This window comes from Eubalaena glacialis, chromosome 1 (assembly GCF_028564815.1).
Source record: "Eubalaena glacialis isolate mEubGla1 chromosome 1, mEubGla1.1.hap2.+ XY, whole genome shotgun sequence".
Lineage (NCBI taxonomy): Eukaryota > Metazoa > Chordata > Mammalia > Artiodactyla > Balaenidae > Eubalaena > Eubalaena glacialis.
The window spans coordinates 222,206,989-222,232,821 of record NC_083716.1 but is presented as its reverse complement, the minus strand read 5'-3'; the positions used below and the strand labels follow the sequence as shown (position 1 = coordinate 222,232,821).

Here is a 25,833-nt window from a genome sequence, read left to right as displayed (position 1 = left end):
AGCCTCTTTGCGGTGGGTGTCCCCGGCCCTCTCCTTCTCCCAGAGCGTCCCTCCAGCGCACCTGTCATCCCAGCCCCACACCCGCACTCCAAACACACTCGTTCACACATTCGCCCTCCACTCTCCCCTCCTGGGCCCCTCCTCACCTGAGGAGCCCGACATGGCGCTGGCCTCGGAGCCCAGGGACTCCGCGGAAGGCGTGGTGGCGCCGGCCTGGGCGGCCAGCTGGTTGTGCGCGAGGCCCAGGCGCCGCAGACTCTCGCCCTCGGACGTGGCCCTGCGCAGCCGGCTGAACAGCGGCGTGCTACGGACCGACGCGCCCCCGGAGTCCTCGCTGCTGCCGCTGCGCTGCAAGCGGCTCGACAGCCGCTCCAGCGTGGAGCTGAGCCTCCTGCGCACCGTCGGTACCGGGGAGCCCCGCGCCGAGCTGCCGCCCTCTGAGCTTTCCCCATCCCCACCGCGGGCCTCCCAGGCCGGGTGGCGCTGCGCGGGTGGGGTCCGCCGCAGGCGCTGGGACAGCGACAGCGAGAGGCGGCGGACGAGGCCCGGCTCCCCGACCGCCCTGAGGTCCTGCACGGAGCGGGAGCGCTCGGGCCGTCGCACCAGCTCCAGCGGCGTTCCCGCCGGGCTGGGCCGGTACATGCCATCCTCCTCCTCCGCGCCGCGGAAGAGGCCGCGCTCCTCGGAGCGCGAGCGGCTCAGCAGCCGCAGCCCCCGCGACAGGGGCGACTCACGGCTGCGCTTGAACTTGGCTTCGAACACGGCCTCCGACTCCAGGTTCTCGATGCTGCTGCTGAGACTGCTCCCTGGCCTGCGGGGCACCGTAGGGACCCGGGCTTTCTCGGCTGGCCCTGGCGGAGCCCCGGCCGAAGGCAGGCGCTTCTCCGAGGCTCCCGGAGGTGGGGAGACCACCCTGGCGAACACAGCCGCGTGGGGCTTGGGCTCCGACGGCGATGCGACAGGGCCCTGCGGGGGGCCTTGCGCGTGGCCTGACAGCTGGAGCGACTGCATGATCTGGGCATAGGGTGTGAGGGGGGCCGCTAGGGTTTGCGGGGCTAGGGGGGGCTGTGTAGGCTTGGGGGCTGGTTCTGGCGTGGACTCTGGGGCCTTCTCTCGGGCAGGCTGGGGTGCCGAGGGCTGTGCAGCATCACTGGGTGTGGCGACAGGAGGTTCTGAAGCCTTAGGGACACTGGGCTTGGGGGCGCTGGGCCGCACAGGGCTAGGTAGCTGGGCCTCGCTGAGGGCGGACAAGGAGGGAGACTCCTGCAGCCTGCGGGCCCCGAGCCGGGCCATGGGGATCTCGAGGGGCGCCCCAGCTCGGCGGTGCCGGCCCCCGGGCTCCGCCTCAGCCTGCGAGAAGCTGCTGCTCTTCTGCAGGCCCCGGGTCTCGGGTGGGTGCTGGTGGTGGGGTGCTGCCTCACTGGAGGCCGCCCGAGCCAGCCGGGGGTCCCGGGCACGGCCCCCCAGGCTCTCCAGCAGGGGTCCCCTTAGGCCGCTGACCTTGCCATCCTCAGGGCCACCCCGCAGCAGCCGCTGGCGCAGGGCCTGCAGCCTCTGGGCATACTCGCCCTCGCCCAGGCCTCCTCGGGTCAGGCGGGTGGCCCCCGGGCTGGGGCTTCGGCGCTGCGGCAGCTCTACAGACGCTGCCTTGTGCAGGCCCCGGCCCGGCTCCCTCGGCCCGGCCCGGGGCAGGGCGCTCTCAGCCGAGCTGCCCCTCCGGAGCTCTCCCCGCCGGGGGCTGGGTTCCTGGCCTGGGGAGGGGAGGACCTGAGGGCTGGGGGCCTCCTGGTCCTGAGAAGGGGCCTTTCCTTCCTCCTGCCAGTCCATGGGGGTGGCGGCCCCAGCCTCTGGGGTGCCCAGGGCCTCATCCTCAGTGGGAATGTCAGTGAGGGACACCCGGGAGCCCGAGAACTCAGGCTGCAGCGGCCGGGGCACTGAGGGCAGCTCCTCCAGCTCTTCCTCTTCAGAATCGGAGGAGGACGACAGCCCTCCACTAGGGGGTGGTCTTCTGGGTACGGCCACCCACACCCGCTCCGGGGGTGCCCGCAGCAGCTCAGGGATGGGGCGCAGCACCAGGTGGCACTTGTAGCTGATCTGGGAGCGCTGGAGACAGGGTACTAGAGTCAGACCTGAGGGACCCATGGGGCCAAACTGACCCACTCAGGCCCACCTCATCCCCGAGGGAGAAGGCCTACGGCAGGCAGAAGTGGGAGCTGAGAGAATTAAAAGGTGGATGAAGACAGATGAGCAGAAGTGAGGGCACCTGATAGAAAAAGCAGGGTTAGAGAGAGAAGGCTGTAGAATGAGAAGATGAAGCCACAGAGCAGGGCCCAGCCAAACTCACCTGCCATCTCCGCCGGGAGAGGAATAGCTTTAAGTGATCCATGCTCACCTCTGCGCCCCTTGCCTGTGCCTGTAAACCAAGAAAGAGGGACTGAGGGAAAGTCCTCTGTCAACCCTAACCTTCCAGGTTTGGCAACGGAGAGACAACGTCCACAGGAGGGGACAGTAGACAGAGCAGCGTCGAGTCTGGGCTCCTGGGGCTCCCTTTCCCAGGGGATCTGTCACAATAACTCCCACAGTCAAGGTTCCCACGTGTGGACAAATTCCCTGAACCTAAGCGGAGAGGCAGGAAATCGGTGGCTCCTAGGCTTCAGAGCTTACACCAGGGCTCAAGGCCCTGTCCTGGTGCACTGGCTGCCCTGGGAGGCCTGTGCTCAGGCCCCCAGCTTGAACCCTGCTCCCCAGCTCACCATCTGTCTCCATGTAGAGACAGTGCCCCAGACATCTATCTGGAGCCCTGGGGGGCCAGACCTCAGATGCTTCCCTCAGCCACCTTTTCAGAGCTCATTTCTGATCTGAGAGACCAGGTTTGTACCCCAAGGACAGATACCAGAATGACCTCAGCCTTCTGTTGACCCAGCACAATGCTCCCTGGACGGTTTGTTCACTCGCTCTTTCTGGGTCATTTGCTGAACCCCTCCCTCTGCCTGGCGCTGTGCCCTGCAGTGCTGGAGTTTGAAGATGAGTGAGAACTCTGCCATAGGGAGTTCAAAACCAAGAGGACAAGACAGCCAGGCCACCCACCAAGCACACTGTGTGGGACCAGGGCAGGATGGAGGCGAGCCACAGGAGTGAGGAGGACTGGGGCTGGTCTCGAGAGCCAGGGAGAACACAGATGACCATCCCTAGGATGAGGGGTGGGGGTCCAGACCTGTGCCTCGGAGTCCATGATACCCCAAGCTGAGCCTCAGTTTCCTTATCAGCAAAAGGGGAGTGATAATACCTTCCTCTGTAGAGCTATTGTCAGGCTAACAGATCATATGTAAATAAAATGCATATCATGGTTACTGTACACACTAGGGACTCAATAAAATGGAGCTGTTAATAACGTTCTCGCTCCTTCCACCTCTTCTATCACCATTTTGCAAGACAAGACTCACTTTAAACCAAGGATGTTCTAGGGTCTCCTCTGCGGTAGGCCTCCTGCAAAGGAAAGAGGATTAAGAAGGGATTTATCATTCATTCATTCATTCAATAAATGTTTGGGAAAACGGGGCCTCTAAGGAGTTGGGGGATTGACTGTCTATGGGCGGAGGCTTGGGCAGGAGTAGGGGCGGCGTTGAGGGGACTCTGCATGGGGGAGGCTCCTCGGGCCTCGTACTCACAGCCGGTCCCGCACCAGCACTTTGATGAGGAAGCCCCGGGCCTCCCTGCTCAGGCTCAGGAACGTGGTCTCCTCGAAGGCCACATTGTAGTTTCGGATGTTCATCAATGTTGTCCGATCGTTCTCCCCGACAAACGGAGAGATTCCCGTCAGGCTGCAGGGGTGGAGATGGCTGGAGTGAGAGGTGGGCCCTGGGGCTGAGTTGAGACAAAGTGGGGTGCCAGTGGGAGCACAGGGCCGGGGACCGGCGGAGGCTGGGTGAATCTGGGCAGAATCTTGCAGATTTTTGCCTGCCCTGCCCCTACTCGATCCCCTGAATGGGCAAGCAGGCAGTACTGCCTTGAGCCCTGGGCCACCAGGTCCTTATCCCAGGCCCGTGCTCTAGAGGACCTGTTCCAGCCCTCCTCCAGCCGCGGCCTGTCCCTGAGGTGAGGAGCCTATGCCAAGGGGATATGCCCCCGGAGCCTGGGCCTTCCCTTTGTAGCCCATGTTCTGGACTAGTTCCCTGCCTAAATGGCACTGAGCCGGCACTGGCCTCCCAAGCACGCCACGTGTGCCCACCCCTTATGGAGGAGTGTGGTGGCGGACAGAGCTTGGACACTCAGTCTGGGCGTCCACATTCATGCATGTGAGGCCCCTCCCAGTGCAGGAAGGAACCAGGGTGCAGAAGAGAAGAGGCAGGCTGCAGGCCCCCAACTTCTCTCTTGCCCCAGGCTCTGCAAACGTTAGGGGCGGGCCTGCTACGAGACTGTTAGAGGACGGGGTCCTGAGTGCAGAGGGGTCCTTACCAGAGGAAGGCGACGACACCCACGGGCCTGAGGGGAAAGGAGAGTGGATGGATAAGAGGACAGCCCAGCTCCCACCACAAATGAGCAATCCTCTTGCTACCACTGATCTACTGAGGAAAGGTCCTCCCTGTGAACACTGCCGTGGACAAATGGGCACAGGGCTGCCTCCTTGGGGGAGGACCCTGAACCCAGAGATCCCGACATGCCTGGAGGACTCAAGGGTCATGGCAGGGCCGGCCTAGGAAGCCCAGAGGAGTCTGGGGACCAAGAGACCGTGCCTGCCTCACTGGGGGCGACAAGGTGGCTGTAGGTGCAGAGGCCCAGCACCCAGGACTGTGAGGGCTGAGGCCTTGAGTGATTGGGTCAGCCCTAATGGATGAGGGGGAGGTAGTGACATGGGCAGGAGACCCCCATGAGCAATGCCACCAGCCAACTGTCACAGTAGGCATCCGGGCTTAGTAAAGCTCCTCTCTGCCACTGAGCGAGCCCTCAGCATGGCACTGAGGGAAGCTGCCCTGGCCCGTCCCAGCAGCCCAGTATGCCAACGTTACCAGATGTCAGTGACCCCAGAGACAGGGGTCTGGTTGACAACCTCGGGTGCCACGAACTCGGGTGTGCCGTATTGGCAGTACTGGGGCTCTCCCGGAGTCAGCTCCTGGGCGTTCCCGAAGTCACAGATCCTCACCTGCTTCTCACCCTCCACACCATCCCACACCAGCAGGTTCTCAGGCTGCGGGACACAAGGCAAGACACGGGAGCTGAGTGCAGCGGGGAGGACACCCCAGTGCCTGGCTCCCACAGGACACCCACAGGCGCTGCCCGCTCCCCACCCCACACCTGCATCTCACCTTGACATCCAGGTGCAGCACACGGTTCTTGTGCAAGTAGCATATTCCCTCTAGCACCTGCCGCATGTAGGCCCGGATCTGTGGAAACAGGAGGCCCAGAGTCCGGGGCGGGGCGGGGGGGGTATTACGTTTGATCACCACCAGGGTTGTAGCAAGAAGCCAGGCCATGCTTGGGAAGTGGCCTTCAGGTGGCTGGTGGAGGGGGCTGAAACATAGGTTTGGGGTTACTGAGATTCAGGGCTTCCATATACAGCTGCACAAGTTGGGCACAGCACCATTATAGGAGAGCGCCATTTGCATGATAATAAAAAGAATTGTGCAGTGCACAACTTGTACAGTCCTACATGGCAGGACAGCACTGAGACTGAACAGAGTCTAGATGGGGCTCCTCCTGGGGTAAGGCTTGAGGAACCTTTATGTGATGAATACTGGGAAACAACAGAGTTGGGGGCCAGGGTGGGTGCTGAAATTTTCAGAAGACAATTTAAGTCCCAGCGTGGGGGTCTGCTCTGATGGGGGAAGGGGGCTTTGCTGCCTACCTAACAGTGCTCTCCACCACCACCCCTGGCCTATTCGTGGGCACAGATGGCATGCCCAGGACGCACCCCTCGGGTCTCAGAGCTCAGGTGGGTGAACACTGGTGCCCAACCTGGCCCCTACCACCCACTGCCCTCACCTCAGACTCACACACGGTGGGTTTCCTGGCCATTCGCTCCAGCAGCTCCTCTGTGCAGCTATGTCCTGGATCAAGGAGAACAGTGACCAGTGCCAACTGCTGGGCCTGCCTTAGGCAGTGCCCTCCACCCCCGGAGCTCAAGTCGGGTCCCAGCTCAGCACAGGGTCCTCCCTCCCCGAAAAGCACATCTGCTACCAGTGAGCAACTGCACCTTCCCTCTTCCCCCTGTCATCTGGGTGCTTAGATGGGACAACCCTGCTTGAACTCTCACTTGCTGTGGGATCTCAGGCAAGTCACCTAACCTTTCTGAGCCTAGGTTCCCTCCGGTGTCAAACAGGGATAAGACTCCTCTCACCCATCTTGTGAAGTATCTATAAGGATCAAGTTAGAGCAGCATTTTGTTGACTGTGGATGGAACTCCTTGACTCTATTTGAGAATGACCCAGAAGGCCCACGACACATAATAATTTGTCATTTTACTGAGGTTTGGGTTCTAACAGTACAGACTGGGAGGCTAGCATGTAGGACACCGTCACCCTGCTAGTGGCAGTGACAAGCCAACCATCCAGCATCCTTACCTCAGTGTGACTTTGTTTAACCATAGCTCTTATGAAAGGATAAAATCCATTCTTTATGAGAAGAGCCTCTCAAATAAAGCCAAGTATTAATGGGGTCACTGCAAATGTTCAGATATACTGTATTGCATTTCATGATAAAAATCACATGCCTTTTGCCACCTGTGTGACCTCAGGTGAGTTTCTTAACTTCTCTATACCTTAGTTTCATCATCTATAAAATGAGGATAATAAAATTCCAAGAGATAAGCATATGTGATGATTAAATAGATTAATATCTGTAAAACTCCTAGAACACTGCCAGGCACACATCAAGCGCTATGTAAATTTAAGCTAAAAAATGTTGTTTTTCACACAAGTCTCCAGACTCCACTCTGTGAAGTATTTATAAGATGTCTTCAGAACTCCCAGTTGTCAATGGGACCATTTTGTAAAGTGTGAAACGTGTTGCTAATTGGCTGTTACAAGGACCAGTCATTCAGGCCATGTGTCCCCCACCCGCCCAGCCTGTCCCAGGATACAGCTCGGTGACAATGACCAGTCCCCGGCGCCTCTCGAAGGCCTCATGGAAGTAGAGGATGCAGTCATGCTGGAGCCGGGCCAGCAGCCGGGCCTCTCGCCACGCCGATGCCTTTGGCTTGGCCTGACTGGGGATGAACTTGGCTGCAAACTGCAGGCCGGAGCTTCGCTCCACGACACGCCGCAGGTAGGAGAAGGCACCCCTGGGTGAGGACACGGGGAGCAGACAGGGCTCAGGCGTTGCTGAGCCTCAGGCCCAGCCTCCCTTGGGCCCCGGACACCACACCCCCTCCTAGCCCCACACCTGCCGATCTCCTGGTGGATGTCATAGAAGTCGCTGAGTCTCCTTCCTCGCTGCTCCTCGTCTTCCCTGACCCCCTCCACCTCCATAGCTGTCTGAGCTGAGGAGAGATGCCTGGTGTTAGGTGGAGAGGGCAAGAAGGAATGAGGGCAAGAGACTGGGACAGGGAGGGCAGATGGAAGACAAGGAAGAGAAGCAAGAATGTTGGCGCCCAAGGCAGAGCTGCTGGGGCTGGAGGAGGTGGTGGTCTGGAGTGAAGGGCCGGGTGAGTGATTCCTGGTGGGAGGGCGCTCACATAGGATTCCTGGGTGAGCACTTGGCCTTACTCCTCTTGAACTCCAGCCCACCTGAGTGCACAGCCAACTCTGCTTTGCAGGAGACTTCGCCAGCCAGGTTGCGGGCCGTGCAGGTGTAGACGCCTCCGTCCTGGGACCCCGCGCTGAGCACCACCAGGGAGCACTCATTCTCCTCGTACACGAAGCTCACGTGGTTGCTCTCGGTCAGCAGCACCTCGTCCTGCAGAGGTGGCCGTCACCTCCAGTCCAGGCCTGGCTTCCCCTCCACCTGGGACCCAGCTTTACCTCCACGCCAGAGACCCAGTCTCATCCCTACCTTAGGGCCCACCATTATCTCCGCCCTAGGGACCTTGCTCAGACCCAGGATCAGCTCCACCCTTACTTCCCAGTGTCACCAGCACCTCTGGGTCCCACTTCCTCCTCCTTATCACACCTCTGGCAACTGCTCTGCTCTCGGTCCAGGCTCCCCTGACCCCTCCCACGCCCCCAGGAAATCACTCCTCCCTTCCCCCTAGGCTCCTGGCCAGCCCCAGCTCGGACTCCATGGAGGCCTTCATCAGCCTCTGACCTTGTACCACATGACGTCCGGCAGTGGTTTCCCCTCAACCACCACGGCGAAGCGAGCAGTTTCTCCAGCTCCCACCTCAACGTCCTCCATGATGGACTCAAACCGAGGGGCCTCTGAAACACACAGGGGTGAGGGTGGGGGAGGGAGGGGAGAGAATGTGGGGGCCTGCCTCTCTAAGCCCTCCCTCAGCAACTGGCTCAGGCAGAACACCAGACCCCCCTCCCGCCCCCCCCCAGAGCCCCAGCAGCCCACCCTGGGGCTCTCAAACTCCGCCCCCAGCAACATGAGTTCCTGGCCTGGACCAAATGCTGTCCCTGCAAATCCAAACGTGACGTTCTCCAAATCTCAGAAAACCCAAGCCGGGGGTGCAGGCTTGCTTTGTTTGGCTCTCAGTATTCATTTGCCAGCTTTGAAATTAGGAGATTTTCACACACAAAAGAAATCTGGACTTCCTGCCTCTCTTGGAAAATCAGGACTGGCTGTCCTGAGCTGCTTCCCTCACTGCATTAATGGGCTGGCGAGGAGTGGCCGGCACTGCCCCCTGTGGGTGGTGGCCCTTCAGCACAGTCCTACCGTGGGCTTCTCGAACTCTAACCGTCCTGGGCCCTGCAGGCGGCTCAGTCTGTGACCCTGAATCAAGTTCACGGAGGGCATTGCCTCTATCTTGAAGTTTTCTCTCTGAATCTTATTTAAATATTTAAGGGGACTTCAACCATCTGGGAGATGGCAAGATGAATCCACGGGTACCGATTCTCAGTTTAGTTCTCCCACATGTGACTGATTTTATTCTCTGCACATAACATGCGGTTGTGTTATTTCCTGGTAAAGCAGCTTCTAATTCTCATGATGGAATTAAATACATATTCCAATGTGCTTGTGCTTTTCGGAGAAGCCTGTGACTTCCTGGTGCCCTCCCCCTCCTCTGAGAATGTTTGAGGATCTGGGCTTTAAAGGGAGTGGGAGAGAGGCCCTGAGGGAAAAGCAGGGGTGCTGGGCAAGGAGCACTACCCGGCCACAGGCACACAGCTCAACTTTTATACAGATAAAGGGGGAGGTCATCCTGGGGAAGATGCATCAGCAGAGCAGGTGTGGAGGAAAGAGGCCATTCCACCCACCTGGGGGGTAGGGGGTGGGGCACAGCAGGAGGGGGTGTGGATCCAAGCCCCAGGCCTGCTCTAGCCCTGGCCAGCTGGGACTCGGTCTCCCTCAGTCACTGTCCCAGCCACGCTGGCTGCAGGGCTCTCAGTGTCCAGAGCCTCCCCAAACCCCAGGGCTCCTCCTATATCTGGGAAGAAAGATGAGTCCTGCAGATGGTACTGTCAAGGAGCAAAGTGGTTGGGAATTCCCTGGTGGTCCAGTGGTTAGCCCCGTGCTTCCACTGCATGGCGGGGCGGGTCGCCCAGGTTCAATCCCTGGTCGGGGAACTAAGATCCCGCAAGCCACGTAGTGCGGCCGACGAAACAAAACACACACATACACACACACACACACACACACACACAACCAAGGAGCAAAGCGGTGGCTGAGTAGGAAGTGCCAGGGTGGGGTGGAGGGAAGCTGGGCAAAGGGGAAGACACATAAAAGGGAAAGCAGTACCCCATCTACCGCGGGGCCAGTAGCGCCCCCACATCTCCTCCTCACACACCCTACTGCCACCTCTCTCCTACTTTAAGACTGCCTGCCCTGCCCTCTAGGAATCTGGTCCCTGGTCTGCTGGGAGTGGGGATGGGAGCAGTGACAGAAGTCAGTCTATGAAGGTCAAAGGATCAGAAGGTTTCAAGTGAACTGCAACAATTTTTTTTAAAGCACTAGAAAATGTACATTTACCCCATGATAAGATGGCCTGTGCTAACTAAAATGTCACTTTCTTTGCATTTGGTTGGAATCTTATCTACTCAGCAGGTAACACTGTTTAGCTCACGCTGATCTGACGTTCGGAGTGGTAGTTACATATGTCTAGAGTTAATTAACAAACCGGAAAACAAGATAATTACTACTTCATGCATGTTACAGTCTGAGAGACTACATCTCGAAAGGAGAAATTATAAAAAGGGTCCTCACTGCAAAGGTTGGAAGGCCCTGTCAAACAGGCTTGTGTGAAAGGGCAGTAGCCAGGATCCCCAGAGCTGGGAGTCTGGGGATAAGATGCCTCACTTGGGCCTTTTTCTTTTTTAAATTGACTTGGTCCCCCACCTCCTCCCAGTTTGTTTCATTTGAAGTACTATTTCCTGTTGTGTTTAACACAGGATCTAAGAACACTGGCTGGCTTTGGAGTAGGGCATCCAGGCTTGAATCCCAGCTCCTGACTTATTAGGTTGTGTGACCTTGGGCCTGTTACTTTAGGTTGTGTGACCTTGGGCCTGTTACTTAGCACACTCTCTGGGCCTCAGTTTCCCCATCTGTAAAATGGCGATAATAACTGACTCCATCTCACAGGGTTGATGTAAATATTAAATGAGGTGATACATGTAAGGTACTTAGCACTGAGCCTGGCACACACTAGGTGCTCAATAAGTATCTAATTAGTACTGCTATTGTTACTAGTACTGCTATTATTATGGCAGTACTATCTAATTATAGTATTATCTAATGATGGACAGGCCTGAGAGGGGAGACATAGGATTGGCAGGTGGGTGTGTTCACCTGGGGGTGTGAGGCGAGGGCTGTGGGCCTCAGAGGGAGGTGAGGGAAGGAGGCAGCTGTCACCTACCTGCCAGCTCCAGTGTGACCGAGCAGGACTGTGTGCCATGGCGGTTGTGGGCAGTGCAAGTGAGGGTCCCCACATCCCGGCGGCCCACACGGCAGATCCGAAGACAGTACTGGTCATCGTCTGGCTGGCTCAGCTCATACACACCCGCCCGGGCCTCTAGGAGGGCCCCTCGGCAGCTAAGGGACACAGCACAGGGAGGTCACCCAGGATCCAGCCCCAGGGAGGTCGGCCTGGCCGGCTGGAGCGGGACTGCCTCATGTGAGGAGTAGGGCATGCCAGGTGGGCCCCACCTCCTCCAGACGACCTGGGCCTCCACGTGGTTGAAGGTGACGGTGACACTGGCAGGCTGTCCCTCCACCACGCACACGATGTCTGGCTTGTCCAGCACGGCGGGCGCCTCCTCCAGGGGCGGGCCTGGGAGCAGGAGGGCTGGCTCTATGCTGGGCTTGACACCAGATCCTCAGCACCCACTGCTCCTTGAACCCTCCCAATCGCCATGCGAGCTCCATTTTTACAGACGAGGAAGCCGAGGTACAGAGAGGTTTAGCGACGTGTCTAGGGAACTCAGCCAGAAGCAAGCAGCAGAGCTGGGATTGGACACCAGAGCCTCAGCCTTGCCCACTGCGTGTGCTGCTTTTAGGAGTAAGAAGGAAGCACTCTGACAGGTAGGGGTCGCGCCCAGCCACGCCAATCCCGCCCTAGTTATCACGTCCACACCAGCCCTGGAGCCTCCTCCATGGACACCCAGTTCCCTGGCCCAGTAGCTCTCGCCCCCGCCCCACAGAACACCAGGCTCACCGCGGTCCAGCAGCTGCACGGGCTCAGAGGGGGGCGAGGGCTTGCTGCTGCTCTTGATGGTGGTGCTGAGGACCCGGAAGACGTGCTGGACCCCCTTACGCAGCCCGGTGGCCGTCCACCCAGGCTGCCGCAGGCCCGTGACCAGTGCTGTCCAGTGGTCTGAGCCCAGCACCTGGTGCTGCACAGTGTAGGTCAGGGCATCCGGGTCTGGTGGGGAGGCAGCTGCTAGAGGCGGACCTTGCTGGGGTGCCCCCCGCCCCCGTTCAGCTGGCTCGGGACTCAGGGATTCATCATCAGTCTGCTCTGAGGACCTGCCTCAGCTTCTCCTGTCGCTTCTGCCCGCCCCCTATCTGCTCCTGCCCAGCCACAGGCCTGGCCAGGCTCAGAGCCCACGAGGTGTCAGGCATGGGATCCAGTTACAGGCATGGAGGGACCTTGACTTAGTCCCGATTCCTTGCTACTACCTGAGGTAGGGAGACTGAGGCACAGAGCAGTAGGAGATCGTGCACAGGGAAGGAGAGGGGTTCCCCAGGACCACGACCCAAGCACCCAGTCCCTCTGAGAAGAGAAGGGCACGTGGCAGCCCCCCTTTCTCTCCTCTCCTGACCCAGAGCCAGGGCTCTGTCCACCATGGGGAGGAGGCCCGCAAAGCCGCTCCTGGCCAGGCTCCATCCGTTCCTACCCGCACCTGTATGTCCCCCTGGGCCTTGCCCTCCTCTCCTGGCCCCCTCAGTGCCCCCGCCCCCACCCATAGCCCTGTGTGGCTGGACCCACCGATGGCCATGTCCAGGCTCCTGGGGGCGTTCCATGCGAGTGTGATCGTCTTTCCGGTCACAGCCACTACCTGTGGGGCGCCATCTGGGGGGCCTGGAACCACATCTGAAAGCCACAGGTCTGACGTCCGCTGGGTCCTTTCAGGCTCAATGGCCCCACAGGATCACCAGGCCTCCAGGCAGTGGGCTGGGGGCCAGGGGCACAGCCACGAGGGCAGAGGCAAGGCCAGCTGGCTTCCCAGGGGACCGAGGGGGAGGGAACTGGTGTGGAGGCCCCGCCCTCACCCAGGCCCCTGGGTGGGCCAGAGGCTAGGCTGTGCACACAGCTGACCGGGAGGGTACCTGCCTCACCTGTGACGTAGAGGTGGGCATAGCAGGCCGCTTTGCCCAGTTTGTTGGCAATGACGCTCTTGTAGACGCCAGCATGCTGAGGTCCCACGGTAGGGAACACCAAGCGATGGACATCCCGGTCTGTGGGCGGGGTGGGACAGTGATACCGTGTCTGAGCTAGGAGGATACTTTGGAGGGTGGGCCCATGCCACCCAGGCCTGGCCCTTCACCCCACCCCGCTACAGGTGGAGGGGAAGGGTGGGGGAGACACAAGAAGGGTGTCCATCGTGCAGCACACTCTAGGTCCAGGCTACCAAGTGCACACCTGCAGCCTTGCACCTCTTGCCTGTCCCTCCAGCACTACAGGCCCAGCCACTTCTCATCTTCCTCCCACGCCAGTTCACTCTCTGTGGGTTCCTGCCCTGGAGAGCCCCCTCTTCTCCATCCTCACAGCCACTGCCGGTCCCATCTGCAGCTCAGAGCCCATGAAAGCCTCCACGCGTGCGGTCCACACCCCACCAGCAGCATCGCATGTGATCTCTCTATCTAGGGACCTTAATGGCACCTACTGCTAACTAGGTGACCTCCAAAGCCCTCAGCCCAAACTCCCGTCCAGCCTCGTCTCCTGCTATTCCTACACGTCCTGATCCTGACCTACCATCAGGTCCCTGAACAAGCCACATGAGTTCCTTCTCCAGGCCTTTGCTAACAAAATTCCTCCCTTCTGGACCATTCTTCTCTTACCTAAGGCCTCCTTCTCCTTCAAGATGCAGTTCAAGTGAGTGCCAGCCCTGGGAACTCCTCTCCACGCCCCTGGTCCCCTCTGCACCTCCATCTCTGACTCCCTCCCCAGGACCTCCAGCGCCCAGCTCATAGAGCTTTGGGTGGTCCTTTCTCTTTTCTTGCACACGTCACGCCTCCTGTAAGCTCCTTAATGACAGAGCTTGTATGTCCTGCCAGGCCCAGAACTGGATGCCTTGCATGCAGTTAAGTGTAAATACATTAGATTATAAATTACAGTACGAGTTGTTTGCATTGTACCCAGCCCATGCCAGATACTTGACATACATTTTTTCTCCATAATCCTTTCAGCAACCCTGCAAAAGTATCCTCATTTTACCAGTGAGGTCAGAGACATTAACGAACTTGTCCCAAGGTCACACGGCTAATAAATGATGAAGCCATGGCTTGAACCTGGTTCCCTCTGATTCCAAAGCCCTCTCCCTACACCATGCTTCCTGAATGATGGTCAGGAGGCCATCCCTGGCGGGACGTGAAGGGGAAGAGATCTGCACTGTCCTCTTTCCTTGACGTCAGGGCCATCCCCAAACACCCCTCCCTTCTCTTAGCGGTTATCTCTGCATGGAACACCCACCCATTCATTCATCTCTGCTGACACTATTTATAAAGGAAGAGAAGCCCAGGGCTGCCACTGACCCCAGATACAGACAGAAGCAGAGGCGCCGGCTCAGATCCTGAGACAGACACCCACCGGGGGCCTCAGAGCAGATTGAGAGATAGGAAGCCTGTGGGCTGAGCAAAGTCAGTGGCAGAGGGGGCCGAGGGGAGGGTCAGAGCCGCAGTGGTGACACTGGAGATGGGAGGGGAGAGTGGGGCACGGGTGACAGGGGACGTCCTGGTTAGGAAGTCAGACGGTATTTGTCTGCTTTTGGGTAAACCCCTGTCCCTCTGTAAGCCTCAGTTTCCCCATCTGTAAACAGGGGTCATAGTACCTGCCTTACAGGCCCGTGGTGAGGAAGGTGAGACCATCACGTCAGGCCTTTAGCACTCAGCGCCTGGCACTCAGGAAGCGCTTAAGAGAGGGGAGTTTTGTCACGTGGCAGCCGTACGAGGAGCCCACCACGGGTCATGGGGTGGCACTGTCTGATGAGGCATAGGTAGACTTTCTCACACGAGACTCAGACTCCTTCAAGGATGGAACTGAGATACACCGTGAGAAAGTATTTTTCCCTGCTCTGTCTTCTTTATCTACTACTGAACAACCCTGGACCAAGCATCCTTTTGACAGCAGACACGACCTACATCAGGCTTTTCACTGGAATTTCTCCAGGGGGGCGTGAGCAGCATCACTTCATCAACACGGATGGTGATGGCAGCAACAATAACAGCAGTAACGCTAAGATTTAACACTCACTGGCCCCTCGCTATTTGCCAGGCCCTGCTCTAAGTGCTTCTGTGTATTAACTGCTTCAGTTCTCCCAACAAGCCTACCACAGATGAGGAAACTGAGGCCTGGAGGCGTTCTGTAACTTGCCCACGGCCAGCAGCAGGCTGGACTGCCAGTCCAGTAAGTGCTAACAAGACACCGAGGCCCAGAGTGGTGACCCAGCAGATGGGTGCCGTGTGGGCTCAAGGAAGGAGGCAGTGACCCCAAAGCCTCTCTGGGCTCCCCTCTCCCAGACGCCCCATCCCTGACCAGGTGAGAAAAGGAAGGCCCGAGGGTAGGGAGAGGGGGCGGGCACTGCAAGCAAAGACGGTGCTGGAGGGGACACCCGCAGGGTCCCTTCCCGGACACCTACACTGTGTCATGCGCCGGTCCTCGCTGCTCTGGATGCGGTGGCCATTGTGGAACCAGCTGATGGTGGGGTAGGGCAGGCCGGTCACCTGGCACTCCAGCATGGCTTCCTTGGCCAGTCCCACGTCCAGGTCCTGCAGCGGCCGCAGGAAGTCGGGCATGGACAGCCGCTCCAGCTCGCCCTGCTCCGGCTCCTCGGGGATGGACGGCATCTTCTCCAGCTTCGAGCTGTAAGAACCACACAACTGCCCAGAGGCCTGGAGCCGCACCTCCCACCACAGGGCCGGGGCCCCACAGAGGCAGCCCTGGCAGCACCGGGGGCCCCGGGTGGTACCTAGGGCCAGTGGCAGCCGTCCGAGGCTCCTCCACGTAGAGCTGGGCTGAGCAGTGGGCCTGGCCGTGGGCGTTGGTGGCACTGACCTCGTAGAGCCCCTCGTCCTCACTGCCCACGTGGGCGATGTGCAGCGAATGCAGACCTCCTTCCTGCCGAAGTCGCAAGTTCTCGCTCTCCACCACGGGGCGGCCTGGGAGGGAGGGGCGGGCGTGCAGAGTGGCCTCAGCCAGGGGCCCTGCCCTCTGGCCCTGGGGCATCCCCCAACATCTGCAGGGCGGAGGGCCATACCAAAATGAGTCCAGGTAACAGAGGGGGGCGGGCTGCCGCTGATCTTGCAGTCGAAGCGGGCTGCACGTCCCTCCAGCACCTCCACATCCTCCAGCAGCCGCGTGAACAGGGGCGCCAGCGAGGGCCTCACAGTCAGCCGGGCACTGCAGGTCAGCTCATCTGGTGCGGAGGGGTCAGCACTGGGGCAGGGAAGGCCACAGAGCCCCAGGCACCCCGACCCGTGGGTCCTGCCCTCGTGCTGGGCAGGAAAAAGGAGCTGGGCCAGAACCTGGAGCCTGGCAAGAGCCCAGCGAGGTCCCAGGGCACCCGAGTGAGGCAATGGGCAGGATCTAAAGAGCGGACCATCTCAGGAGGCTGGCAGTCAGCAAGGGTGGGCGGCAGGCTGCCACGGTGGCTGGGGATATGGCAGGATTCCAGGGCCCGGCCTGGCTCTCCCCCCCTCACCTCATCCTGCCCACCCAGGATGAATCTCAGCACAGCACTAGGAGAAGGGTCTAGAAGCCGAGCCCACTCCCTCCCCCACACCCCTTTCCCCTACCCTTGGAACCCTCCTCTGCCCCTGGGTTGTGCCCACACTCCCTCACCCGCACCCCAGACCCAGAGCAAATGCCCCTGTGCCCCACTCTACCACCCCACACAGAATCTTCTGGGGGAAATAAGAGCCCCTTACGCTGACCTGATCCTTTCCTGCTTACAAAGCCCCTCTAGTGTCACCTTAGGTGCTCATCACCACAACCAGATGAGGCATTATCTCAGCTCTTCAAATGAGGACGAAGACCAGGTCAGAGATGTCGTTAATAATAACAATGGCTGACATTTATGAGGTGCTACACTTTGCCAGGTGCTGTGCTTTGTTCTTTACATACATTATCTCATTAGTCTTATCGATTCCCCTATGAGGTAGGTATTATCATGATCCCTTTTTACAGATGAACAGTCTAAAGCTCAGAGGGATGAAATGACTTGTCCAAAGTTACGTGGCCGGTACATGGCAGGGCAAGAACTGGAACCCAAGCGCAGGTGTGGTCACCACACTTCAGCAGCTGGCTCCCTAACAGGAACCATAGCGAACACTGACACAGAACGTGCTTTGTGTCAGCTGCGACAACAAGTGCTGATTTATGGAGGCAGGTGTACAGCACCATCTCCCACCCCACCGCTCTTCTCCCAGGAGATGGAGCCCCGTTTCCTGGGCGTCTTATTCTGCACCCGGTCCTTCACCTCCACTCCCCTCCCTCCAGCTCTTGGGTGCCGGCGGCAGCCCTCTGGCCCAAGCGGGCAGTTACCTTTGGCCGTGCTGAGCTTGCAGGTGTAGACGCCACTGTCGTCCTCATGCACAGAGGTGAGCAGCAGCTTGCATTTCCGGCCATCGAAATGCATCTTGCATTTCAGCAGTGCGGGCTGCAGCAGGCGGCCTCGGCACAGCCAGTCTACCTCCACGTCGGCAGGACCTGCCACCAGGCACTCAAACAGCGCCATCTCCCCGGCCCCCACGTCCACGTCCTGCAGGGGGGCCAGCACGGCCAGGGACCGGCTTTCAGGGTGCGCTGGGGGAAAGCAGCCACAAGGGGCACACGTGGAGCAGAGAAACACGGGGCAAGGGAGACACACACACACACACACAGAGACAGACAGACACAGAGAGAGAGATGCATTTTGTTCCTTTGGAGACAGGGAAAGCCCGCCCACCCAGCAGGCCAAGACAGCAAGGAGCTCCCAGGCCTGGCTTCAGGATGGCAATCCCACGTGGGACAGAGAGGGTGAACTCAGGGGAAGTGGGAGGGAATCAAAGGCATGAAAACTGAGAGGGCCACATAGGGGCAGAGACGGCGGCAGAAAAAGAAAACACAGCACACCAGCTGGGTACAAACTGGACTTTATTTGAGCTAAGAAACAGGTATTTCTGAACATGTCCACACCCACTACAGCAGGCCCCTACTCCTGCGCCAAGCCTGGCTAACTCCCTCACTCCCAGAGCATCCCTGGCCCTCGCCGTGAACAAGGGAGCCCCAAATGGGCCCTAAGCCTGCCCCGGGCCAGAACTCAGCCAGGCCTCTTCATCAGCACAAGGCCCAGGGGCCTCTGGCTTTTGGTCTCTTGTGAAATAAAAAGTATTGTGCCATTTGAAACCCATATCGGGAATGGTCAGTGCCCCCTGATCCCCTTGTCCACAGCCCCCTGCCCCTCTGGCCCCCTCCATCCTATGGATGCCATGCCCTGTCCTCTCCCCCTCTGCCTCACCCCACACCACCTCGGAGGCTTCCTTCCCTGACTGTCACAGACACACAGACAAACGGAAAGACAGACAGGGCCTGTAGCAGCGGCAGCACATGCACTCGCTGGGTGCTCCCCTTCGGGGACAGACTGGGGGGTGGTCTTGATACCCCTCAGGGCCGCCCCTTCCCGGCACTCAGTCCGTGGGGGGGGCTCCCAGCCTGCCCAGCCATATGTCCACTGGGGGAGGAAGGGTCCACAGGGGCTCATGGGCTATCCCAGGATGCTGCGTGGGTGGGGAGGGGAGGGGAGGCTGGGACAGGGTCCGGGCCGGCAGGGTCTGTGGGCAGGAGGCAGTGAAACACAGCGAGGTCCGAGAGGTGCCTGAGACAGGGGCGCGGCTCGGAGGGTAGCGGGGGGAGCGCAGGCGGCCCCTGAGCTCACTCGCCTGTGTACAGACAAAAACCTCAGTCAGCAAGCGGCAGGTTAGTGCAGCACACGCACACCCACGCACAGGCACGCACGCGCACGCAGACCTGGCTAGGGCCCTTCTAAAACAGCCAGGGCGGCACTGCCACTTTCAGCTCCCCCAAGGTCAGCGCTGGGGTGAGGGCTGGCAGTCAGCCAGAGGCCAGGTCTCCGGGGTTCCTGGGCAGGCAGAGGCCCTGGGCAACCAAGGGAGAGGCATTCCTAGGCGTCAGGGGCACCCCAAAGCCTGGGGGATAGTGGGAAGAATTCCAAAGAAAGAGAAGCACCGAGATGTGGGTTAACACAGAGAAGCAAGGCAGAGCCAGACCCTGGAGGGGAAGGAGCAGGCCAGAGAATGGGGCTGGGTTCAGGGGGGTGAGAGCTGAAGAGTTCAGAGACGGAGGAGGTGGCAACCCCAGGAACCGGAGGCACAGGGCAGGGGAACTGAGGCTGGGGGTGCCCAGGGAGATGAACATGACTCTCAGGGTCCAGGCTCCAACAGGGGGCTGGGGGTCTCCTCAGAGCTGGCCTCTGCCAGGAAGAGAGGGGTGGTGGCTGAGTGTGGAGCTACCGAGGGGTTCCTGGCCCTGAACTGCCCACGGGGAAGGGTGAGTAGAATGTGAGGCAGACGGCCTGCTCTCACGAGGAAAACCATTACCCCCGAGGGCAGCCTGGCCAGGGCCTGCCGTCCCTGACGCCCAGAAGGCCACCCGCCGTTATGCCCCGAGTCCGGGGGCCCAGCCCTCTCCACATTTCCCAGCTCTGCTCACCCTGACACCCCTGGGGGCCCTGCGATGCTCCATGCCCAAGTCACTCCAAGGGCCCCTCCGGACGGGTCCAACTATCAGACACTCCCCACTGCCACCCCCAACCACAGTATCTTCTGCATAGCCATGGGATGGATAGAGGAGGCGAGAGATGAGTGGGGAGTGGGTGTGAGGAAGGGGCCTGGCAAGGGCAAGGTGACAAAGGCTTAGAAGAGTGTGGGAGGAAGACGGCCGACAACACGAAGCAGGGTCTCTCTGGCTGGCACCAGGGCAGGCGTGATTTGAGCGTAGGGAAGGCAGTACTGTGTAGGAAACTGAGCACTGAACAATTTGCTGTGTGGCCTTGGGCAAATCACCTCCCCTCTCTGGGCCTCAGTTTACTCAACTACAGCACAAGCAGCTGAACTTCGGGACTTCGAAGGCCCTCTCAGTTGTGGCATGCTATAACTAAGCTTGTGTCAAAGTTGACAACTGGGCAGGGACAAGGCGGGGTCCAGGGCAGGGGGTGCGTAGAGAGTGTGAGGTACTCACCTCTGACCTCCAGGCACGCCTCGCACTGCCGAGCGCCATATTCGTTAACCGCCTTGCAAGTGTAGAAGCCGGCGTCGCCCCGCTCAGCGGCCAGGATCCGAAGCTGGCAAAGCCCACCCTCTGCCTCCTCGGCGAAGCGCCGCTGGTCTGGGCGCACGGGCTGACGGTTTCTCAGCCTGTCAGAGGGGCTAGAACTCAGTCCCTGGGCCCAAGGTCCTGACTTGCAGGCGTGGGGAAGTGGGGCTGCAGAGCCAAGCAGGCCTCCCCTCCCTCCACATCATCTGTCCACTCCTCAGACCTATCCCGCTGACTGTGGGCACCCCTCACCCCTGGGTTACGGGGCTAGCTTTTCACCCTGACTCTGCCATCCCACCCCCTCCAGGAACTTCCAGCCCCCTCTGCCCACCTGGGTCTCTCCCCTCTTGGAACCTAACTGCACTTAGAGCAGCACCAAAGCTATTCAGATCTTAACAATTCTTAGATTTCATGTTTTGTTTTTATTTATTTTAACGAACAGATAGCTTTCCCACTTCCCAAAAGGACTATGAATGTTAAAAGATCGCACTGGGACTAGATAATCAATTAAAAATGAAAAACAGAACCCAAACCGATAGGAAGCTAAGTGAACTGAGTAATCAAATGGCACCTGGGATGAAGCACTGCAGCTGAGGCCCGAGTTTAACTCTGGACTCTGGCAGCTCAGACACAAATTGTTGTGTGTGGGTCTAGCACAGGGCCGAGCGCAGAACAGGCCTCAAAAATCACCCTATTGTCAAAGGATGGGTGTTGAGGTGGGAATGGCAGGGGACAGGCTTCTTCAGGAGTGAGATGACTCCTGGCTAGTCATGCCAAGCAGACAGACAGGAGACCATGTGTTACCCAAACCCCTCCCCAGAGGGGAAGCCCTGAATGAGCATGAACACCAGGCAAGGGGCAGGGGCACGTTGGGGGTAGTGGCACCACTGCACCTGGGATGAGGCCCCCCCGGGCAGATCACTGGGAAGTGCACAAAGGGTCCACTGCCCTCCACCCAAAGCCAGGCTTCACAGGGCCCAGCCTGGAGTGGGGGAAGCTGGCAGATGGTGGTCAGTGACTGCTACTCACCAGGAGACCACCGGCTTGGGCTCGCCCTGCACACAGATGCTCATGGTGACATCTTGGCCTTCTCTTACTGACTGGTCCATAAGTGAGACCTGAAGGGGGACCCCAAAGTGTCAGGTGAGACAAGGCCCAGCTTTGGCTCCTAGGGGCAGGGGGATCTGGGACAGAGGCCTCTTCCACACCAGTCTAAGGCTGGCTCTGGATAAGAAGGGTTAATGGGACCAGGCTCCAGGCCTTACTGGAGCCTGGTGTGGCCCCAAGACCAAGGGGCCACACAAAGGAATAGGGGCACCCAGGGATCTGGGGGCTGGCCTCAGGGATCTGACCTTGAAGGTGGGGGGCGCCTTGGAGCCAGTGTCGGAGGAACGGCGGTTCTGGCCAGGACTAAGCTTCATGGTGGGGGCTCGGGGCCAGGTCTCCCCAGGCTCTGGGAACTCCTCTGGGGGGCTCAGGTACTCCTCATCAGAGGTGATAGGGCTGCTGAAAGGGGATGTGGACCCGCCTGGAGGAGAGACACAGGAGAGGTAGTGGCATAGAGATGCCAGGGGAGAAAGGGGGGCAGGGAGACTGAGAGAACTGGATGTAACAGCCTGGGATCAAGGTCCTGATAAGGTCTGCAATGTCCCAGAACCCAGGAGCTCAGGCAGCTCCCACAGGCCAACCCTGCCCTGACTTCACTTCCCGGGGTTCCTACTCACTCGCTGAGTAACCTTGCCCAGGTGCTTCCTGTCCCTGAGCCCCTGACTCGTGCTCTGCCACAGACTCTCCCAACCCTGACCCTGATCCTCTTGAGTGGGGGAACCATAGGGAACAGCCTGGGGCAAAGGATTCAGGCACCAGAGGGGCCATTCCCAGGCCCTGTGGGAGACTTGGAATTCCACCGGAGCAGGGAACCCACATTCCCGGCACAGAACTGCAGGCTCCCAATGCAGGTGGTTCACATCTCTGGACCCCAGAGCGGCACAACCTGGACACGTGTTTCTCGGGTGAGCCGGGCCTGGTGCAGAGGAACACACACCTCAGACAAGCCCTATCCTGACCTCAGTGCCAGGGCCAATGAGGCAGCACTGTCCAGCCAGCCCTTCCCCCGCTCCCTTCTCAGCTTCCTGCCCCAGATACCCCAGGGACACCTGTTGGCCCCATCCCTACAGCAGAGACCCCAGAACTCTCAGGGGCTGGGAAAGCAAAGTTTGACTCATCCACGGAGAAGGGCAGCTCAGCCTGGGGAAGAGGAGGGGGCACCAGCGTTGCTTTGGGGGAGGGGTGTCCCCAGAGCCCTGATGCCCTCCCCTGCAACTGGCCAGGGGCCCAGCCTCACTGAGCTGGCTCCTATCCGACTGCCAAATACAGACATGAATCTGCCGCAGCCCCCTGGCCCCTCCTCCTGACCCCCCACCCCAAGCCCCTCTGGCTATGCCAGGGGCAGGGCTGCACCCCAACTCACCCCGAGACTCTGCACACGGACCCCAGCCTGCGCTTGCCCCGAAGGCTCTGTCCTGGCACCAGGCCCTCCGGCTGCCTGCCCACTGCCCACCCCCGGCCGGCCGGCTCCCCAGGGAGCAGGAGCCCAGCCTGCCCAGCCCCACTCACTCTGCTGAGGCTCTGCACTGAGGTCCTGGGGGAGGGGAAGGAGCCTGAGGAGGGGGAAAGAGGAGGTGAGGGCTGGCCAGGCCGGGACAGGCTGGGTGGCAGGCAGGCAGCTGGCTGGGGAGGTGGTGCCTGCTGAGACCACAAGCAGCCTGGGCCCTGGAGTGGAGGGGGAGGAGAGGGGAGGGGCAGAGCAGCCAGCTGTATTTAGCCACCCTGCTCATTCCCAAGCAGCGGGATCTGCCTTTTCTCTCCTTACAGCTTCTGGACCCTGACAAACAAAGCCCCCTCAGTGGCACCTCCACTCAAAGGATGGGGGCCTCAGTCCCCAGGGGAAGATGGGGGTGGCACTTCACTGCAGCAGCCAACATGCTCGCACTGACCCATTTGTTTTGATGTGTCCACCAGAGGAGGTACTGACGGCAAATGGCCCCTGTGGTGCCCCTTTCCCTGACCAAATTGCCAAGATCCCTGATGCTGGAATCCACACCAACAAGCCTCAAATACTCTAGCACCGGGCCATACCCAGTCTTCTCTGGTGCTAAGAATCAGAGAGCTGTTCGGCCTCCTTCCCAGAGATGCTGGCCCCTCAACTTGAGGGGCCCGGAATCCCACCTCTGCCTCCCCGTTCCTGCCATGGCAGGTTTGGCCCAGCAGCCCCCCGGGTTCCTGGGTCTGCACCCAACCCCCCTCCTACAGGCTCTACCAGGGACCTGTTGGCAACGGTCCCTCACCCCGTCAGCCCCACCAGAGCCAACAGTCAGGAGGATGGAGGCTGCTCCCCTCAGCGACCCCTCACAACTAGCACCCATCTGGACTTGGTGGCGATGGGGCTTGGAGAAAGAGCGGCACAGCAGGGGAGCCGCTGAGGAGAGGTCACATGGCCTTCTCCCGCCTCCTATCACCCATGCCCCAGGGCCACATTCCCAAGCTGTGACCCGTGTTTCCCAACATTCCCAGTGAAGAAGGGCGGGGGGGGGGGGGGGGGGGGGGAGGCACCATTCAGGTTGGCTGTCCTGACATGGGGGTGGAAAGGGAAGTCAGGATGGCACTTGATGAGCCTCTGCTCCGGGCTGGGCCACTAGCTGATGTTGAGATCACTGGCATGGTCCCTGGAGGAAGGCACTCCCTCCTCCTCTGGGGTCACTTCCAGGTTGCACGGCACTGAAGCAGCTCAAGGGCCCAGGGAGGGACTGCAGAGATTAGAGCTGGATGGGCAGGGTTTGCAGGGAGCCAGAGACCCCTGGTGGTGTCTGGGGGAATAGCACCCTAGGGGCATCAGGGGACCAAGTGATTCAGGAGTCCTCAAGCCCCTTAGAGAGGGGAACTGTCAGAGCAGCCCAGGCAGGACGCTCAGGCTCCAAAGGAGTCAGAACTAGGCCTCTTCAAAACAAGGCAGTGGCCCCTCACCCCTCTGTACCCCCAGAACTGCAAGAACAAGGAGGCTGATCAAGGATTTGTCTCCAGCTCGCAGAGCCTCTGGGGCTCCACACCAGGCCCTGGTGCCACCCGACTTTTCACTGGCTCCACTGCCAAAACCATCTCTGTCCCTATATCCCAGCCCTGCTCCACCCACAAGCCTGGCTCTCACTGTGGGGAACATAGTTACACCAGCCAGGGAGACGACAGCAGGTGCCCCCCAAATCTAAGATGCACATATGCCCGCCATGTGCTGCCCCTATACACTCTGTGCCCTTGTCTCGCCTTTCAACACTGCTTCCAGGTCAGATTCATTTAATGAAAATAATGGCATTGGGGAGCCCACAAGTTGGGAAGCCCTTCATCTCCAGACCAGTGCATCTCAACATCCCCTAAGGTGTCCCCAGGATGGATATAGTCATAGCCACCTGCATGAAAGGCGTCACGCAGGGCCCTCTACATCAGGGTTTCTCAGAGTCGTCCCTGAACCACCCACATCAGGACTACCTGGGAGCCTGTTTAAACTATAAATTTCTGGGCCTTACTCTGACCTGAAGAAACACGGGAAATTTGTTAAAAGGCACCCCCCAGGGTGATTCTTATGCACACAAAAGTTTAGGGACCCCTGGGACCCTCATGGGAGGAGGACAACCCAAAGAGGTAGTATCACTAAGTCTCACCTCACTCGACTAACAAACTTCAAGGCCAGGCTCCGAACCTTGGAGGCCTGGCTCCACAGCCCACATGCTCCGCACTGCACCACCGGGCCTCCCACCTGGCGCAAGGTCCCTGACTCACGGCAGTGCCGCTCGGAGTTCACCGGGCACCAGAATCGTGTGGAGTGCTCCTTAAATCACAGCTCGCTGGGCCCCAGCCCCAGAGTTTCTGATCCAGTAGGTCTGGCTGGGGCTGATATCACGTATCTCTAACACATTCCCAAGGTGCTGACAACGCTCCTGGTCTGGGGACCACACTTTGAGGACCACTACTCTGTGGTCTCCTCTGCCATCCCAACCTCCACTCTCAGGCAGATCCTCGTTACCCTTTGCAGACGCAGGTCCCGCCCAGCCTCTCCATGTGACCCAGGTTTTTCCAGGGCCTTGTGAAAGTCTCTACCCCCATTGTGCCACCTCACACACAGTCCCTGCGGTCCACTCAGCCCCTGACTGTCCAGGAGGGCCTCAGGTATGGCTGGAAGGGCTGACAGTGGTGAAGGCATAGTGATGTCCTCAGGAACCTTCTGGCTGGTTGGGATGACAAACCAGATACACACACGACTATACCAGCAAGCACGAATAAGGCGGCAAGAGAGGGGCAGATAAGGGCCAGACAAGTACAGAGAGCAGGACATTGCTTTTGGCTCAGGGAAGAAGGGAAAACTGATGGAAGGGTGGTATTAGAATTAAGAGTTTGGTTTAAGCAGGAAAAAGCAGGTTTCCTGGCAGAGGAAATGCTTGAGCAAATGCTCAAAGGCAGAAAGCGTGTGCAGACAACTGTAGCTCAACCTTCTGGCTCAGAACTGGGTAAACAAGAAAGAAGTGGGACATGGCAGTGTTGGAGCAGGTGCCTCCAGCCACCCTTGGGTCATCCTCAGGTCCAGGTGGTCGAGGCCAGGAGTGTGGCCTTCACTCTGAAGGCAAAGGGGAGCTCCGTGAGGTTTCTGAGGAAGGAGTAACATGCTGGAGGTTCACAGCACGTACATAAATGGTCTGGCTGTTCACAGCCGGCTCTCCACACGC

The 25,833-nt window shown here is 59.5% G+C and overlaps 1 protein-coding gene across 7 annotated transcripts in view; it reads right to left on the bottom strand.

Moving 5' to 3' along the window:
- Nucleotides 1–25,833, bottom strand: part of SPEG (striated muscle enriched protein kinase) — a 55,571-nt gene that overhangs the window by 8,077 nt on the left and 21,661 nt on the right. For 5 of the 7 annotated variants that reach the window (XM_061187709.1, XM_061187720.1, XM_061187728.1 and 2 more), the window contains 4 exons: nt 21,415–21,590; nt 21,092–21,180; nt 19,988–20,163; nt 18,203–18,669 (listed from right to left, as the gene is read on the bottom strand). In XM_061187709.1, the coding sequence (XP_061043692.1) occupies nt 18,662–18,669; nt 19,988–20,163; nt 21,092–21,180; nt 21,415–21,590 (449 nt within the window). In that variant the 3' untranslated portion in view covers nt 18,203–18,661. Of the gene's footprint in view, nt 1–146; nt 2,104–2,344; nt 2,414–3,443; nt 3,487–3,668; nt 3,822–4,455; nt 4,483–5,006; nt 5,186–5,303; nt 5,382–5,979; nt 6,038–7,075; nt 7,277–7,377; nt 7,475–7,721; nt 7,891–8,238; nt 8,352–10,948; nt 11,125–11,238; nt 11,363–11,746; nt 11,954–12,520; nt 12,626–12,870; nt 12,991–15,389; nt 15,614–15,719; nt 15,910–16,007; nt 16,167–17,293; nt 17,555–18,202; nt 18,670–19,987; nt 20,164–21,091; nt 21,181–21,414; nt 21,591–21,925; nt 21,955–25,833 lie in introns of those variants that run through there. The other 2 variants (XM_061187752.1, XM_061187747.1) reach the window with 2 other exon arrangements.